The sequence below is a fragment of the Anneissia japonica genome, unplaced genomic scaffold (assembly GCF_011630105.1).
Source record: "Anneissia japonica isolate Jap-2015-1 unplaced genomic scaffold, ASM1163010v1 scaffold287602_len1038180_cov171, whole genome shotgun sequence".
Taxonomy (NCBI): domain Eukaryota; kingdom Metazoa; phylum Echinodermata; class Crinoidea; order Comatulida; family Comatulidae; genus Anneissia; species Anneissia japonica.
The window spans coordinates 88694-108865 of NW_022734061.1; the positions used below are offsets into that span (position 1 = coordinate 88694).

General features: G+C 35.6%; 1 protein-coding gene across 1 annotated transcript in view; it reads right to left on the minus strand.

Annotated features, from left to right (window-relative positions):
* The window catches only part of LOC117116301 (twitchin-like), a 71651-nt gene that overhangs the window by 24516 nt on the left and 26963 nt on the right, over nt 1–20172 (minus strand). The window contains exons 21-38 of the mRNA XM_033260323.1: nt 15671–15798; nt 14937–15204; nt 13884–13958; nt 12970–13248; nt 12207–12470; nt 11534–11800; nt 10840–11124; nt 10199–10498; nt 9460–9762; nt 8706–9008; nt 8165–8446; nt 7246–7433; nt 6426–6540; nt 5147–5449; nt 4052–4333; nt 3014–3316; nt 1806–2108; nt 662–949 (exon numbers count right to left, since the gene is read on the minus strand). Coding sequence (XP_033116214.1) covers nt 662–949; nt 1806–2108; nt 3014–3316; nt 4052–4333; nt 5147–5449; nt 6426–6540; nt 7246–7433; nt 8165–8446; nt 8706–9008; nt 9460–9762; nt 10199–10498; nt 10840–11124; nt 11534–11800; nt 12207–12470; nt 12970–13248; nt 13884–13958; nt 14937–15204; nt 15671–15798 — 4536 coding nt within the window. The remainder of the gene's footprint in view (nt 1–661; nt 950–1805; nt 2109–3013; nt 3317–4051; nt 4334–5146; nt 5450–6425; nt 6541–7245; nt 7434–8164; nt 8447–8705; nt 9009–9459; nt 9763–10198; nt 10499–10839; nt 11125–11533; nt 11801–12206; nt 12471–12969; nt 13249–13883; nt 13959–14936; nt 15205–15670; nt 15799–20172) is intronic.

Here is a 20172-nt window from a genome sequence, read left to right on the forward strand (position 1 = left end):
GTGCACGAAAGCTTGTGTACTGTCAAATAAACTAGTCATAAAAGTACTGAATATCCTGAGTTTTATTTTCTATATATTAGACTAGTACGGCTCATCTATTCTTTAGGAAGTATTCATAAAGTAGACAAAACTACTGCAAAATTTGATCACAGATAAGGGGCCAAAAAGTTTGATATGATAAAGGAAAATTAATTGATTGGCAAGCCTTTGCCTATTCCTACATGGAATATCCTAATGAAAGCACTGCAATGATTGGATAACGATGTATCTGTAAGACCGGACTTATACCCCTTATGGCACAAAAAATTATCCCTTTGTGATCATAAATGGTCTTGATATTGCATCATGACAAGAGGCAGAAACATTAACAACATTTCTTAAATAAATTTAATGTTCAATTTACTTGAAAGGTTATAAGATGATGATTAATACTATTATTTCAAAGAATGGACTTAAAATTCATACTTGTGTCTTGCAAAGCTGGTTTATATGGACATATGTGTTAAGTTGTTGGGCGATCGAACAATATTATATATAATCAATATTAGTAATAGGGAGGAAAGTTTTTGCCATGAAGAACATTCCTGCTCCTTGCAAGGATGATCTCAGAAGTATTTAATTGAAATTTGAAAGCTTAAAACTAAAATTTAAGCCCCCTCACCTATAACTGTGACTTTGACATTGACTGAATCAGATCCTCTGTTGTTCTCCAGATTAATCTTGTAATTACCACTGTCACCTCTCTCAGCTTTCTTGTTATAGATAACTGTGTCTGTCTCACTGGTTTCAACAGACACACGATCAGACTGTTTTAGTTCACGGTTATCTTTGTACCATGTAGCCGTTGGTGGCGGGCTTCCAACAAATGGAACTTTAAAGTCAAATGATTCTCCTGCTCGTACTCTGATCTCCTTGGCAGGCAATCGGTTAGTGTCAACCTTGGGCTTTTCTAAAATTTAGAAATAAAATTACAAGAATGGTGAACATAAATTTGTGTGAATCTTAACCTTGTTGCTGCTTTTTGTCTAAACCAGAAATGACTAAATTATGAAAGATTTAGATTAAAATTAATTTTGAAAACAAACATATAGACAAATAAATACAACACAGCATGATGTTCACAAGTACAGTGAAGTTTTTGTCTCTTCGGAAAAAAGAAACAAAAACTTCTTTTTATGCGCTGTACATGCTCCAGTGTTAGACACAAAATGTATTTGTTTTTTAGCATATGTTTAACCATTGTAGTCAAAGGTAAACCTAGGCCTACAAATTAGGTTTATCCTGCCTAAATTTTTATGTTTTTGACTAATAATTCAACATTTCATGCATGTGTATAGGTTTAGTCCAAGCTATATTGCTAAGCTTAGGTAGGTCTTATCTAGCCGATCACAATGATTTCAACACCGTACACATGTCATCTGAGAACCCTCTGAGAGTTTATTTCTGTTCGTGAAGCAGAAAAATTTATTTTCCTTGGTTTGTGCGCTTTGGCTAATTAGCTAAGTTAACTAAACAATGTAGTTTTACTTTAAAAATTAGTTAAAAAGGTAGAGTTTGATTTACATAATCAAAATGTCAAGAAAAAAAAAATTAGAAAAATTATGATATTTTTTTTAAAGATTTGTGTCACCTTGTGGTGTTGGTGACAAAATAGGCACTAAATTATAGGATGTAAATTATTTGGAATGCATTGGTCAGTGCTAAAAATACATGCTCAGGAGCTGCACAAAGGATGTTTCACATTATGCAACTTCTAAATAAACAAGCATACAATTTTAGAAACACAATAAAGCTTAAGGACTTACCGAATTGAGGCTTTGCTGTGACAACATCAGATTCTTCGCTAGGTTTGCTCAAGCCCGCCCTGTTCTCTGCAACTACCCTGAATTGGTATTTCTTACCCTCTATGAGTCCTTTAGCAGTCATTTTATTTCCCATGACTGGACTTTTATTAACCTTGACCCAGCGGTTGCCATGTGGTTCTTTTCTTTCGACAGTGTAGCCAAAGATTTTGTCCCCTCCATCGGATTTTGGAGATGCCCATTCCAGGTCTACATGATCACGATCATAAGCCACAATCTTGGGCTTACCAGGAGCATCGGGCTCATCTAGAAGACACAAGTTACATAATAATAATATTAGGGATATTTGTATAGCGCTGGTATCTGCCAAACCTGACACTCATGCCGCTTGATGCGTGAACGTATCTCGTTCAGTAACTTCCTGCACTCCTAAGGGTCTCTTTGTGTCTTAGCTACCCGGAAAACCGGTACCAGCTACTTTTGTCTCCCACCACAGGAGCTGTATGGACCAGCACACCAGAGGTATACTCATCTCAAATGATGTACTGGGTTCTTTACAGTGCACACAAGCCTATTGTGTACATAAATCAGCAGTAATTTAGGTAGTCTGTATGACAGTTACACTTACCTGGAAAAATCAAGTATTCCTATTGTACCTGAACACCCCAAGAAAAAAGAATGGTAATGTGGTGCCCTGAAATGGATGAACCCATTTTTTTTTGTGGGGATGTTCATTTAAAGGAAAAATGGCAATAGTCAGAGAGACTCATAACATAAGATTTGTTATTATTTTGTCATATTTGAAAATATTTTACTTAAGTTACATCAGATGGTAACAGACAACATACAATCCCTGATCAGACATAATAGAGCTTTGTCTGGCTTCCATTTCTGTAAATCTATTTATTACCATAAATAGAAAACAGTTCGAAATAAAGGGGGCCCACAGATTGAGGGTCTAGACCACCTTAGCCCCCAATGGTTGTGGCAATAAAACTATGGCACCTGTAGATGGCCAGAAATGGCACTCTCAGACCTAAATTTGAATATAATTTTCTTTTTGTCTCCATTTTAAAGAATAATTTTGAAAAATTTAGTGGGGGTGGGGAGAGGGTGGCCTCCCATGAATCTGCAACTGGTTTAAAATATATTTTTTAAATATTGTTACTCGATTTTAAATTAAATTAGAAAACAATGTTGTTGCCACCTACCATAGGGGTTCTTTGCAATAATTTCAGATGACTCCAATGGGCTGCTGACTCCTCCATGTCCGTTCTCAGCAAAGACACGGAACTTGTAGGCAGAACCTTTCTTCAGCTTGGAAACTGGTAGAGTTGTAGCATTAACATAGCCACTGACTCTCTCCCAGTCACCATCATTATTTTCGCATTTCTCAACAATATAATTTGAGATCTCACTTCCACCATCATCCAGTGGCGGATTCCATGCCAACTTGCAAGTGTTTGCTGTGATTTCTGTGATCTCAATTGGAACTTCTGGTGGCGATGGTTTATCTGAAATAAAAATACATTTTCAACTGCAACAAACATAATGTAATCAGTTGCATGCTCAAAATTTAAAGTATGTAGATTAGTGCATGGGTCCCAAGTCTCCTGCAAGTCACTGGAGTCTCCCGGAAATCGGGACGGCCTCCCACACTCCCGCGACCGGATAAAAACCTCCCAGAAATAACCCATCTCACACAAATTTAATAAATCTGCATGTTTTTACTACTGTATTACCCCTTATTAGTATTGTCTCACAGTGATCAGTGTCAATGGGTATCACCATATTGGTAGTAAAAGGAAAGTAGATGTGCTAAAGAAAGGCTGTTTAAACAGAGTTCCCGGAAATTACTTCTTCCACCTTGGGACCCCTGTTAGTGGTAATACAGTATATATTTAAGATGTTCTTCAAACCTGAAGAATGTTGGTTCAAACCCACAGTTATGTTTGTTTCTGCGGCAGATGGAGATACCAGTGAGAGTCGTACCCTCATAGTATACTTTGTTTTGTTTATAAATTATTATTTATAATATTATTATTATTTATTATAATATTGGGATATACAATACAGAAGCACAGTTGCAGAGGGCACATTAATCCTATTGCTGCAACTTGTCAGATGCATCAGTGACAAACATGAAATTTATCTTTCAAAATTATATAAAGTACTGTACTGGCTAGATTGATTGATTCATTCATTCATTCATTCATTGAATAAGCAATTAAATAAAACTAGTGTCATACCTAGGACATTTATTTTACATTTCTCTGATACAGTTCCTGAATCATTGGATAGGACAAGTTCATAGTCTCCAAAATCATCACGAATGGCATCAGGAACGCACAAGATGGCCTTTGTGTCAGTAGTCTCCAACTTGACATGGTCAGATGGCTTCACTTCCTTGCCATCCTTCTTCCATACGACTGTTGGAGGTGGCTCACCACTAATTGGTACTTCAATTTTGAACTGCTGTCCTGCACGTACTTTCTGATCTCTCATGGCATCTGGATCCACCTCTGGCTTAGCTGTATCAAGAGAATTGAAAATCTTAATAAAAACATTTGCTCAGTGCTAAAGTTGGAAAAATGGTTCCTTGTATGGTTGACATTGTAAGGGGATCTCTCACCAATGAAATGTATATACAATATATATTACAATACATAGTTTATTAAAAATGTATGTTATCTAGTTAATCCCAGACGGCGATCAACTCGTTGAAATCGTATCGATTCCTTCGTTCCATTTGGATGCACTCTGTCTTTCAAATCATAATTTTATCCATCCGTTATTTTACATTTTACCACAAACTGTGGTAGACTCGAAATCTACATCCCCTTGCTGTCTTATTCACGTACTTCTTTTTTTCTTTCTTTTGTGATGTTTGTCTTTAGCTTAAACTTAGTTAAGAGGGAGGCTAATTATTATCCACTAGTCAAATGACCATGTGGCTATCTTGCCTCCCAAGGTAATGGTTGTGTACTGATCTTTCATAAATAAAAAAATAAAAAATCACTCATCAAATTTAGGTTTAACTTTGAATATAGGCACATCAATACTATATATGGGTAAATCATGACTATATATGGGCACATCATGACTATATATGGGCCCATCATGACTATATATGGGCATACAACAGTTTTTTGTCAAAAAAAATTGATAGTCTGGACAGAGCTTTAATCTAAACGAGTTCTCAGTGCTAAGTTGGAATCATCGAGTGAAGGAAAGTGCTTCCTTGTTTTGGTCGACTTTGTGTGCAGACCCTTCATTAATGAAATGTTGTTTATATACTACATATATACATAGCTCATTCAAATGTATGTTTGGTAATCACTCACCAAATTTAGGTTTAACTTTCTGTGAGGTGGATACCTGGCTAGGTTTGCCTGGTCCAGCTTTATTGACGGCACTAACACGGAACTCATACTCTTTTCCCTCTACTACATCCGTTACTTTCATTTTTTCTCCTTTCACTGGTTTGTCTGTAACTTCCACCCAACGTACACTATTCTTTTCCTTGCGTTCAACTATGTAGCCTTCGATAGGGGCGCCACCATCATTCTTAGGCTTAGTCCAAGCCAATTCGATAAAGTCTCGGTCATAGTCAGCTACCTCTGGTGTTCCTGGGGCACCAGGCTCAACTACAGAAAAAAAATGTCTTCAGTCATTGTTCTAAGTAAATTTTTGAAAAGTGATACCACAAGATAAGGGGCACCATATTACAATTTGAATAGACTTCAAAATTCGAACATACATTCTATTGATGCAGCACATGTTTAATACGAACACCTTACTGTACGTTGTTTTGAAGGGCGCCCTGTAGTTTGTGGTATTATTTTCAAGATAGGATTCTGTTTCAAGGAAATCTTGACAGTCGGCCTCTTACAATTCTATTAGTTGTGGGGTTAGGACTAGTGGAGCGAATCGAGTCTCACTTGGCTGGGGGCCGCCTAGGGCCGCCAGTGGGGGTCCAGGGGGCGAAGCCCTCTGGAAGCCACGGATATTATGGCGAATTTTTATTACTTATTTGATAGGCATCGAGTTACTATTATATGATTTCATGTAGGCTATGCTTTCTAATGTTGAAATCAGCTTCCAAAACCAAAACATTTTGAATAAGCAAGAAACAAAGAGTATGCAATGTAACCATCTAATTTATTTCAAATCCTCATTCTTGAAAGTGAAATTCTATATTTTGGAAATTTTGCATGAAATCAACCACGCTGTCATGGTCGAGGTTGCTTCACCTATCACGATGTATTCCAACCATCATGAGGCTATCTAAATGAGCATTTGTCATAACAGAACGCAAATTATTTTTAATTAGTCTCATTGAATTATTATTATTAATATTGTTATTGTTATTGTTGTGATGATGAAAAGTTAACACAAAGAATATGGTGGCTAAACGATTATTACATGTAAATATTTTTTTATTTGTTTGTTCCCCGACAAAATTTATCATCTTCCCCGACGGGGGGGCTATGCTTCCCCGACGGGGGGAGGGGGCAGACCCCCTCTGGCGCCACCATTGAATTCTATACTCTTTGTTGATACTCAATCAATCAACTTCGCTTACAATCACTTGCATATTTATATATGTAAGTTATTGCTTACCATATGGGTTCTTAGCAACAACTGGTTGAATCATGTCCAATGCTTTGCTCACTCCTTGAGCATTTTCAGCTTGTACTCTGAAGGCATACTCAACTCCTTCTACCAACTTAGGAACCTGAAAATATATAGTTTATAAATTTATATCATGATTCTACATTAATCAACCAATCCATCACTCATTCTTGCATTATTATAATCATGACACGTAATAAAAATTATCACTATCATAATCAACATCATGATCATCATGATATTAACACCATCAATATCACCATTATCCTCAAAATGTTACCTTCATACCAAAAATATATAAAGTACATGTGCAATAGCAGGGCACCAGCTGGGACTGATTTTAGATACCCATAATGCTGAGATGTATCTGGGACTGACCCAGGATGTAATCGGACTGTAAAGAGCCGTGAATTTTAAACGCCCGAGAGTAGCCTGGGTTTGGGTGTTACAAAATACAGTAGCTGGCACTTAGAAGTATGAATGATGACCCCCACATTGCCAGACAGTGGCCTAGACATGTACATAACATTTTCATAAAGTTAAATTCCCGGATAAGACCCAGATCCGGAGGAAGGGGAAGGTTCGACATTACAACTGACAAGTGCATCAGATTAAAAACACTGTCATCATTACATCATAATTATTAATTTCAGTATTCAGTATCACTATTATCAGCACCTTCATCCTTTTCTCCAAAATTATTACACTATTTTGTCATCCCCACCATTGATAAAATCTTCATTATAATTATCATCTATAAATGCTCTGCCTGTCAACAGGTAAACCAGATGATAAGTAATCAACTTACCTGGATTGATGTCTCTTGTGTTGTGTCATTGACCACCGACCAATTGGACCTGCGAGTGTCTCTTTTCTCAACAATGTAGTTAGTGATTGGAACACCACCATCATCTGCTGGGGGATTCCATGACAATGTCAAATGGTCAGCAAATACTTTACTTGCTTCCAAAGGCCCTTCGGGTGGCTCAGGTTTATCTGCCGGTGGAAGATACATAAATAAATGCGAAAATAGTAGGACTAAGAGAAGAGCCTCAGAAAAAGGAAATTTTCACCCCAGGCTTTAAGATGGAATCTTCAACCACCATGGTAAAAGGAAATTTTCTAACACACCAGGCTAAGTTGAGAACTTCACACAGCAGGATAAAAGAGAATCTTCAAAGCTAAGAGGGACTTCTCTTTTGCAGACTAAGGCTATATTCATACACACTAGTTAAATGGTTATAGCAGGACCCATATTAATAACATAAGCATTCATGGTAGCGTTCATCAAGAAGATGACAATGAGGTCACTGGCCAATTGGAAGTTGGAAATGCATACAGTACGTCTGATTCGTTAATGACAGAAATGAGGTCAACTTGCTATCTGATAGCGCTCGATAACTGTTAGCGTATCTACTTCCTATTAACGGTTAGCATTAACCGATCGGGCGTTCGCACACGTCTGCTAACGATTAGGGCTAACCATAGCTCCCGATCTGGATACTAAGGCTCTAGTGTAAACCTAACCTAAAAGTGAGGGGGCACTTCTTTGGCACCACCTCTGATACTTGCGGTTATAATGAGTCTTTTTAATAGGCAATGTTGTGCATTATGAAGAAGCTTATCAAATATTAAACATTGGTCCCATCTTCTCTTGACAACAACATTCACTCAATGAACCTGTATATAGCAACATACAACATAGCCAACCATCTCCCTTCACTTACCTAGTACTGTAAGAGTAACAGCAGCAGTTTCTGTTCCAAATGGGTTTGAAACCGACAGCTTGTATTTTCCAGTGTCCTGTCGTTCACAGCTAGCAATGGTTGCGGCAGTCTGGACGCTGTTGGTATTTACACGAACATGGTCATCAGATCGCAACGGTCCATCATCTTTGGTCCAAATGCAAGTTGGCAGAGGACTCCCGCTGAATTTGACTTCAAATTTCACCATGTTACCGGCCTTGATGGTGACATCCTTCAAATCACCAATTTCAAGCGATGGTGGTACTAATAAACCGAACACAAAAAACCCATTGAAAAATTGATCAAGTCTCAAAAATGACTTGTATAAAATTCTCTTACTCAAGTTATATTTAAAGGTGTAGAATATCTGTAGTCACATTTAGAGCTTGAGTAAGTATTTTTTAATAATGACTACATATTAATAGAAGCATAGTAGATGTTAGGCTCAAAGTATGAACGGTATACTAAAATATGCTTTAAGTTGACAATAGAGAAAGATTTTAAACTGTCCCATGCTACATACTTTCAGGATCTTTGGCTACAGTTGGTTGCGATGCCTCACTAGGCTCACTCATTCCAGCTTCGTTCTCAGCCAGCACCCGGAACTCATATTCCTCACCCTCTACCAAGTCAGGAATTGTCATGTTGGTGTCTTTGAGAGGGTATTTGTTGACCCGCTCCCATTCACCAGTCTTGGGGTTCTTCTTTTCTACATAATATCCTTTGACTGGACTGCCTCCATCATCTTCTGGCTTGGTCCAGCTAAGCTCCATTGAGTTCTTGGTAACATCACCAATCTTAAGTTCACTTGGAGGAGTTGCTGGATCTATTGGTAATAAATGTCAATCAATCAATCAAATCAATCAAATAAATGCATTAAATTAACTATTATATCAAATAAAATTTTAATAAATTAACAAACCCTTCATTACCACAACGGAGACACTACAACAATGATAGTTATGATCATAACCATTCAACTTATTTTTAATGTCATAAATATGCCAAAAATGTCATAAATATGTCAAATGTCATAAATATGTCAAATGTCATAAATATGTCAAATGTCAACATTAACCTACCTACCAAGGATCCTTGGCAATAGCTGGTTTGCTTGCTTAACTTGGTTTCAAGACAAATACAATTTTAATAAATTAACAACCCTTCATTACCACAACCCTTCATTACCACAAACCCTACAAAAATGGTAGTTACGATCATAACCATTCAACATATTTTTAATGTCATAAATATGTCAAATGTCGACATTAACCTACCAATAGGTTCCTTGGCAATAGCTGGTTTGCTGGCTTCACTTGGTTCACTTGGGCCTGCTCTATTTACTGCAGCTACACGAAATTCTATCTCACCATCTTGTGGCAGATCCTTCACAAGGAATTCGTTGTCTTTGATAGGCTCTTTATTAACTTTAGTCCATCGCCTTGATCCTGGTTCTTTTTTCTCCAACAGATAACCAAGAATTGGACAGCCACCATCAAATTTAGGAGCATCCCATTTCAAGCCAATGCTACCATCATGACACTCAGTGACAACAGGCGGTGCTGGCGCATCTGGAGGATCTGTAAAAAATGGATTTTAAATACAAATTTTAGTCACACTGTTGAAAGAGGTAAAACTGTAGTTAAATTCTGAACAGTCCATTAACACATGTTGTCGCTCCATATGCAAATTAATTGTCTCTCCATATGTAAATTATTTGCTAGAAGCATTGTATATGCTTCCCTCACTGATATCGGTAAGAATATAATACAATTGTCTGTGTAGCATTCCAAGTAGTAACTACATTTCTAGTAACAAGTTTATTATCTGTAATAAAGTATACAATACTGCCAGATTCTTGTTCTAATTACTCAGTTTAACATATAGCCACAGTACACTGGTTTTGGGATGGCAAGACTTATTTGAATTTGCCCCTGGATACTGGCTAACATCCAGGTACTGTAAGCATTCACATATTCATGTATTGTTCCATGGACAGAATAATGTTCAACTCACCAAATGGCTCCTTGACAACCTGTGACTTGTTTGCATCCTTAGGTTTGCTCTGGCCAACCTTATTGACTGCTGAAACACGGAACTGGTACTCCTTCTTCTCAGTCAGGTTAGGAATCTTCAACTTCGTTCCGGTTTCCTTATCAGATCCAACCAGCCATTCAGTAGAAAATACCTCTTTGTACTCTACTACATAGTGGGAGACCTCACTGCCTCCATTGTCAGCAGGTGGACTCCATCCAACAGTTACAGACTTTTCATCATATGATTCGATGACAACTTCCTTTGGTGGTGCAGGTTTGTCTGGGGGTGAAGGAACAGCAATTACACATAAAACTATATTATGGTATGATTATATTATGATCATTATTGCTTCAAAACACACAAAAAAAATGTTCTAAAATTGTTTTTGATAGATAAAGAAAAAATGTTTATCTAAATAGACTAGGAAATTACCTTTAATAAATGAAATATGTACCATATACATTAATTGAAAACTATCTCACAAAAATAAAATGAAAAAGCAGGCTTTGTGTTTGGGAGTTCTTATATGGACCAATCCATTATATTTTTTGGTGGATTTCTCTAAATTCTCTAATATGACAGATAATCTAGGAAATTATAAAAAAAACCGATGATGTTACCTATTACTGTTGCCTTGAAATTCACTTTCTCTTCTCCATGTGGATTTGTCAGAACCAGTGTGAAGTCTCCAGTGTCTGCCCGTTCAGAGTTCTCTATTAAAATGGATGCATACTCAGGAGCCCATTCCACTTTTATGCGACTGTCAGGCACTACTGGTACACCGTCTTTGAGCCATTGCACCTTTGGAGGAGGTGATCCAAAGATGCTGATGTCAATGGAGATTGGCTTGCCAGCTACAACTTCAATGTCTTTCAATTCCTCAGGAACTTCAGCTCTAGGAGGCTCTGAATTTTAAGTAACAAGAATACCAAGAAAATGCATAATAATAATAATAATAATAACAACAACAACAACATGTATACTACTATCTGACTCCGTTGTTTGCATGATAGTGAAAATGTTCCCTGAATGATGCTGTTGTGACAACAGCGAAAGCTCGGACTCAGACAAACGAAGACTCTGAAAGGTAACATTTTCACTATCAATAATAATAATAATAATAATAATAATAATAATAACAATAACTGTATTTTGGCTTTTTATTTTAGATCACTGGAAAAGAACCAAAAAATAGGATTCTCTTTAATTGTGCCTTGTAACATGTTCTGTCCTGTTTAATACTTTTCAAACCCTATAGTGGAATGATCTTTAATACTATTATACTTCCTTTGTCATTGACAGAATAGCACATACCATTGACTGTAAGAGGGGCAGATGTCAGCGTATCTTCATCCATTCCACAGAGGTACTCCCCTTCATCTTCTGGTTTAAGGTCATGTACAATTAACTTACGAGTCGTTCCATCACTGATGATCTCATACTTATCACTAGGCTGAATGGCTTTGCCATCTTTAGCCCAGAGAACATCAACATCTTTATTTGTGACTGGGGCTTCAAAGACAGCATCCTTGCCTACAAACCCTTCTGCTTGTTTCATTGGTGAAGCAAACTTGGGAGCATCTAAAAAAAAATTCAATTATGAATATGATATGATATCTAGTTTGATTTTGATTTTATTTGTTTGATATCAACTCAACAACAACACAAAAACTGCATAAAACAGAATACAAAGAAACAAAACTGAAAAGAGAATGTAAGTCATCTTTGTCGATATCTTGGATAAGCTCTCTAAATCCCAACACAGGATATATTTCCAGGGGGGTCCCAAACCTCTAGTTACATCTGAAGTGGAAATGGTTTCAATCCTTCACTGTGCATTTCAATTGTGTCCTTGAGCAAAGTACTTTATCTACATCTGCTTCACACTAATTGAAACTGGGCATAAGCTCCAGCCCTGTGGCTTGGCAATGTTTTACCAATTTTCTTATCTAATCAACGGGTGTGGATAATTTTAAAAAAAACATACCTTCAACCTTTAGTTTAGCTACAGACTTTAAGCCTTCAAATTCTGCCAGGTAGTCACCAGCATCTTCCTTCTTAACCTTTTCAATTATAAGACGTCGCTTCAGACCGTCTATTTCCATCCTTATATTGTCACTTTCAGTCAGCGGTTTTCCACCCTTACTCCATTTCATCTTAGTTATGTAATCAGAAACTTCGCACTCCAACACAGCTGATCTTTTCTCTATTACATTCTGGTCCTTTAGAGGTTTTGTGAATTTTGGTTGAGCTATTGGAATTAAAATTTAAAAAAAACTATGATGAGTTTCTTCTATCTATTTTATAATCATTTCCATAAAAAATACATAGCCATTCAATGATAAAGGCTTTGGACCACCCCCCTCACCAAACCCAACAAAGATGGGGCTGAGGTGGTATAGACCTCCATCTGTAAAAGTACCTCCCTGGGCCTCCTCTATTTCAAATTCCTGGACCCGCCACTGATATCATATCAGTTTTATTTTATTGTTAAAACATTTAGAATACAAAGACAAACATGATTAAAAATGAGCATCTAAAATTCCACAATGGAATTGGCAACTGGTGGGAGAAAAAAGGGCCTCCAGTCTCAGAAAGCCACAGGGCCCCCAGCCCCAGCATTACGCCACTGTCCTAGTAATAGAAGCAAGAATATCTTAATATCGTAAGTCTTAATTTTAAAAAGATGTGATTTTAACATGCATAGAAAAGTTGCCAGATTAGAATGTAAAGATGATAGGGGCAATTACCTTTGACCATCAGCATCGCTTTGCTGTCACGACCTTCAACCTCAACCTTGATCTCACCCTGATCTTCAAGGGCAACTTTCTTGATGATCAGGCTGTGTTTTCTTCCTAGTTTCTTTGTTTCATACTTCTTGACATCACGAAATGTCACTTTTTTGCCATTGACATACCAGCTGGAATCAATCCTGTCAGCACTCAACTCAACTGCAAATTTAGCATCTGCACCCTCCTTCACCTCCTGGTTCTTCAGGAGACTCATGAAATCTGCTTTAGGCTTCTTAGCTGTTGGTAAGAAAATAGATTTAGACACTGCATATTCATGAAGTTATGTTAATGAGTTAGTATAGTCAATATATATAATTATGTATATATATATATATATATATAGATATAATTTATCTGAGCTGCACTGATGAGTTCTTCAAGGACGAAACAACGTTGTATGCAGATTGATTTAACTTATATATATATATATATATATTCAATGTAAACTATTAACATAAAACCTTATTGAAGCTGAAGCCACAAATAAATGAATACAATTTTAGTACCCAATTCCTTATTGCCAACCATATAACTTTTTTATTTGAATAAACATACATGACAATTATTGTTAGTTGTGTAAAATAGTGTTACATAGCATTTTAATATTTGTGATTTATCATCAGTATTCTCAGTTTAATAACATTTTTTTAATGAAATAACACCATGATATTTACATGTACTTTGGGTCATTTCTGCTACATTCAATCAATAGTTTTGATTTTTTTTAATTATTGTGTTGTTTTATTTATATTCTCTTACTTTCTTAGTACAAAGAAATGGGTTACAAATGGATCTTGTTATATGGACTGAGAATTGCAGAATGATGAACAGCACAAGTAAACTGAGAAGACAAACAAAGCAGTAGTTCCTACCATCTTTAGGTAACTCTCCGGTAGAAACCAGCTTAGCAAATTCCTGATTGCTCATTGTGGCCAAACAGTGATGCTCTATCGAGTTACCATGGTAACAGCAGAGCAGAAGCAACAAGATGATACACATAGCAAAGCACAGCCAAGCAATATGCAAAAGTGAAGCGACACAAGTTTAAATAAATGATGCGCCATATGTAGATATAATTCAAGATTTAAAGTACTAAGAGGCCTTGTAGCAAAAGCATACCCCTCTTAAGTACTGTGTACTATGGTTTCTCAGGTACAAGTCCACCCTACCCGCTACACCCTGAGCACAAAATTAGGCCAATTTTATTTTTTGGTGGGGGGGAAACAGGAGAGGAGAATAAAAATGTTAGGTTTTTTTCACATAATGGTTGACTCTAAAATTTAATAAATAAGCCTTTGAAACCCCTAAATTGTCATACTTTTGGGAGGAATCGCCCCTGGAGCACTATCCGAAAGATTTTGAGCGAAGTCCGGCCACGCCCACTTAGCTTTCGTCGGGGGAATTTACTTCCCGCCTGTCAGAGACCTTGGGCCCCGTCGATGAAATCATAGCACCACCACTGCATACAAAATTCAAAGCTAAACTGATTGATTTTTGAAATATTTGTAAAAATAAACTATGCCAATCATTCGAATTACATCCTGGGATATTGTATGAAAAAATTCTGGTATGTAAAATTGGGCAGAGTAGGGGACTTGTATCTAAGATGGGCTTATACCCAAAAAAACTATGCATATATGTAAACCATAGAAAGCTAAGTTTAAAATGATATCTTATGTAAAGTAAGATTATAGAAATATAAATTATGAATAGTATGGCAGAAAAGTACAGGTGGAATATTGTTAATTGTGATGAAATTACATATATATAAATATAGTTTATATAATAAAATGTACTAATAATAATGTATATTTCATTCTTGGTCTGAAAGAACATGGAATATAGAAAAATGGGTGCATTTTGTACTTTTTTTATTAATTTTTGTATAAAAGCTAATAATATTATTATTGCTCTTTTATACTCACGGGAAACTGTCAGTTCACACGAAGTGTGAGCTAATTCCTCGAAGGCAACTTCATATTCGCCGCTGTCCTTCATATTCAGGTCCATAATCTCCAGTTCAACGTCGTTCCCGCGTACATACATTTTGTATTTGCGACTGGGATTGATCTGATCACCATTTTTGTACCATTTAGGCTTGACACCCACAAACTTCACACCGCAGTCCATACGTGCACGTCCTTCACGCTCAGATGCCTTCGTATTTTTCAGTGGACGTATGACTTCAGCAAACTATGTTCAGAAATATAAGCCATTTTGTGTTATTAAGATCATTTTGGTGTTATTTCATGTTATAGTAGTATACACTCATTGGTTTCAATCAGCCCCACTATTGTGGAAATTTTAACTGTCATGTGTAGATAATACCACATATCCTATATACAAATTTCATATCTGTGATAATACACAACTATACATTGTGTATATATTAATCTGAAATTACATTTGTGTACATTGTAGACTTTTTCCTAATTCACATTAGCAATAAATTTGTGGCAAAAGCACATAAAATTCTCATTTATTGAATAATAATTTTTTTTTATATTTTATTATTAGACACACCCAACACTCTGGCTCTGGCTAGTCAGCTCGACCTAGCCAAAGGAGGCCTAGCACCATATGCTCACGTGGGACCTCGGATGTACGCCACAAAAAAGGCAGCGTCAAAAAGAATCTGTACAATGTAATAAAAACTAACCCTTTTCTCCTCGCCTTCCACATGCTTCAGTTCACCCCAGTCTGGTGTATCTACTTTTGATTCTCTCCTTTCAACTTCACGATGTTTTAGCAACGACCTGAAGTCAAGCTCACTACTACTGCCTCTATCTATTATGTCAGATTAATATTTTCAACACCAATCAGTAATTAATTAAATCACATACAGTTTAAAATACAATGTGTTGATAACCATTTTAATACAGATTATCGGCAAAATACTATTTAGAAACGGAATAAATTTATCTTGCAAGTAATAAAAACATAATATACTAATAATAATATTAATATTATAAGGCAACAAAGTTTCTGTTACACAACCTGGCTGACAAAATTTTTGGTCAAAAATATTACTCCTTTTTAATAAAGAAAAGCGGGAAACACTTGATCTTGGTCTACCAAGGTCAACCTTGTTTTAAGATTTTAAAAATAATGTGGGAGCAAGAATATGGACACAATTACAAAATCAGTATATGGATGTGATGATGACATCATCATCAAATCATGGATATCTGTCACAGAAAAAATGTGGACAGACCTTTTGTGCATCAAACTGTATACAAATATTTTAAAATTGATTATTGTATTGTAGTTTTTTGAGAGGGCCTGGATCAACCACTGTTGACAAACACTTACCTGAGCAAAATAATATAATGTAAATAAATCTTATACCATGAACAGCACATGTTTCGTTTGATGTTATTATAAAGGTGATTAAGATGTAAATAATTAGGAAACATATCCTCATTAGTAGTAGTGCTTCTTAACATTCAGAAATACTTTTGTAGATCTAAGAACAGATTTGACTTTTTAAAAAAATATACGAAAAACACACAGTGGCGTATCCAGAAGTCTAGAGATCATGAAATTGGTGGGGCTGATGGCTGTCTCTTATACACATCTTGATAATACACAAATATAAGGAATAGTGCATCAACTAAAAACAATATGTGCGGTCCATTGCAATAATATCATATACAAAAATTTGACATATCTTAAGTAGGTCTACAATTATTAACATAACATTACATCAATCATAACCTTAATTAACTAAATTAGGTTGATTAAATTGCACTAAATTAAACAAGCGAGCTCACAAAATTCTGGCCTCAAAAAAACCGCTGGCTGGTTGTCTTTCATAATGAGGTATTGGTATTGAGACATGTGCTACTGTTACCTACTGTTTCAATTTTGATGTACAATGAGAACTTTGAACTTATCATGATGCAAAGACTTTAGACTTGTTCTTTACTTGTCTTAGCCTTTAACATCTCCTTGGTAGAGTGTACACTATGTACAGGGACCGGTATGAATATATTGTGGGGTGTTCTGTGGAGGATCAGGTACAATGTCCTCTAAAACGAACTGTTAACCACCAGGAATCAACGCTATCCAATATCATAGTTTTTACTATCACAGAGAAGATACTTCTAAAATGTTTTCTGTGGCATTCCACACAAAAGAATAATGTGTTTAATACAGATATGAAACTTTTTGACTGCTGAAAGAACAATTACTGGCATTCTTGATGCTTTTGTTCAGTTCCATCCATTTCTATCATCTACACATATACATAATTTGATTTCAGTTGTTAATATTTATGTTTATAAGTTATAAATTATGACTGCCATATAGTGTAAATATGTTTAAATCTGCACTGGAGGGCCACTGGTCCAACCAACCTCTTAAATACACACTATCATAAGAAGTGTTATCTGACACCATTGAGGAGACTATCAAAGATATGCTAGGGCCTCAAATCCAGGAAGAAATTCCTGGAGTTCAGTAAGTTTGGTAAGTATATATTTTGTGATCCTTATTTCATAAAGCTCTGACCCAAATATCAATTTGTTTGTAACAAGAGCATACCGGAAAAAGTTTCCATTCCCGGCATAAATTTGCACACATAATTAATTCAGTATCCCCCCTGGCACACATTTAATGTGAGAGAAGCAATGAAGATAAAGTGCCTTTGGGCGCAAACAAGAGCCAAGCCTGAGACTTGAACCCTGCCCTTTGATTAGAAGCCCTAGCCTACCGCTGCACTATATTCCTTGAAGAATCTAGTGACAGTACTAATTTACTACAATACTACAGTATCTATACAAAAATAGAGTGAAACATTGAAAGGGGAGAATATGAATCAGGCATATGTAGGTGAAACTAATAGATGTACTGTACTTTTCTTGGAAAGGGTTCCATTAACATGTGAAGCAAGAAAATAATGAGAACCAAATATATAGAATATATATATTCGATCAAAATTTAACCTTGTAGAAAATCATATAGTTTTTAGCAGGGATAGCATGCATTTGAGTGTACGACAATGGTTTTAATGGGGACCTTGCACAAACTCTAATCCAAAAAAATGTGCCCACAAATTAACACGATATTGAAAAATTGGTGTGTGAAACTGAAGTCATGGTAACCTTCCACTATACTCTTTTATCTGAAGGACTTTATTTAAAAGAACAAAACAAAACTGGTGTGTGTCCAACTATTTCCTATCTGTGTGACCTAAATTAATTGTGTTCCATGTTGTACATTGCAGATTTCTATGTGTGCACTGTGATATTGAAGATCTTTTCAACCTTGTTCAAGTAGATCAATACTTGACTTTCTGGAGGAACATAGGCTAGACTTCCGAGAACTGGCACCAAATATTGCTGTAATTACAATAGAGTTATAATAAATACATACTGCTCTACATTGTACTAAATCTAATCAAGATTCGACCATGCTGAAAGCATCTTCACCTATCTATTATCATTTAAAAATATACTGTCTCTCATAGAAAATGTACAAACCAAAAAAAAAATTCAATTTATAGCCAGACTCAAGTTTTTTGATAAGTTGTACAAGTGATTTTTCTAAGACACAACAAGCATCTGTAACAAAAAACTTGGGAACAGTCACATTAATGACATACATAATTTTAATATTTAAAAACTTGGCGTAATCACCCCTTTTCCAACTTTCCCCCAGTTTTTAAATATTCATAAATCTGTATCTCATTAACCACTCCCAAGTTTTTTTTTTCCAAACACCATTTTTGTATTTTAGAAAAAAATAAAAAAAAACCATTTCCATCTTTTTTCACCTTTGCAAGAAATACTTCTATGAAAATAAATATTTTTGTGAAGATAATTAAAAGTGCATCAGATATGGATGGTGATAATAGCTGTGCTCAATCAGATAAAAAGTTGGTTTTTTCTGAGTGTCTATAGTCATTTCAAAACCATGAATGTGTGGTATTTATTGGGGTGTTGAAAGGCAATGGTAATTGTTAGAGCTAACCTTAAAAAAAGTGAAAAAAGTGAAAATTATAACCTTGATTATATAATTTGAGTAGTTATACTAAACTGTAAAGTAATAAAGATAGCAGCAAGTTTGTCCAAGTTATTTTAACATTTTCTTCCCATACAAGTGTTATATAGTCAAACATTTTTAATCTGCCAATTTTGAAAAAAATGCAAAAAGTATACCAAGAACAGGATGCAAAAATAATTTGTTTGACTGTAGTTGAAAGTGAGCAGACAATATGGAATGAAAAAGAAATGTTTTTAATGTCAGCTTAAATAAACAAACATTAATTAAAATAACAAAGTTACAGATATTCTTTCTTAAAAAAAATCTTAAATAATCAGTAGTGTGGATAGAGCGTTAAAGACTAAAGCTATTTAGTATGTACATTAGGCAAGACTTTTTTTATACCTTGTTAGCGAACCCGCCACCCGCCAATAATGAAGATTTTGAATAAAAATATGAACTTAATTTTTGTCCAATTAGTAAAACCACCCTCACGAAAAATGAAATTTTCATTTAAAAAAAACAGAAATTTTTCTTTATTTTTATTATGCAGCCGCTGCCTTAAAATCTAAAAAAAAAAAAGATATGTATATTTTCTTCCAAATAATATAAATTTATAGCATTGAACCATACCATTACTACACTTTTTACATTCACCAATAAAATTTTATTTTTATTTTCTCCTCTGTCTGGATGTTTTCTTCCACCCTCCTCTGACGATCTTTAAAAAAATAAGTATGCAAAACAAGGTAACAAAAAAAATCTTGCCTTATTGAGAGTGCTCTGTCATAAAAATTTGATGCACTATTTGCACAAAAGTCTACATATTGATAAATACTGCCAGCCTCTGTCACTTATTAATCTTGTTTGGTGAGTGATGCTAGAAATGTTGCAGTGAGGTAGCTAAGATACTTGCTTTCCAATCATAGGGTACAGAGTTCAAATCTTATGAAGTTAAGAATTTGTTTCATAATTACGAAACAACTCCACTCCTTAAGCTTCACAATAAGACTTGTTATATGGAGCCATACACACCTGCATCTCCTACATGTGAAATGTAAATTTATCGTTGAATGTGATACTTTGTCATTAGGTTTGGATTCAAAAGGTGGGATACATTGCTAAATGTTACATTATGCTAAGTTCAGTAAGACTTTATGGATGGGCTTTGCTACA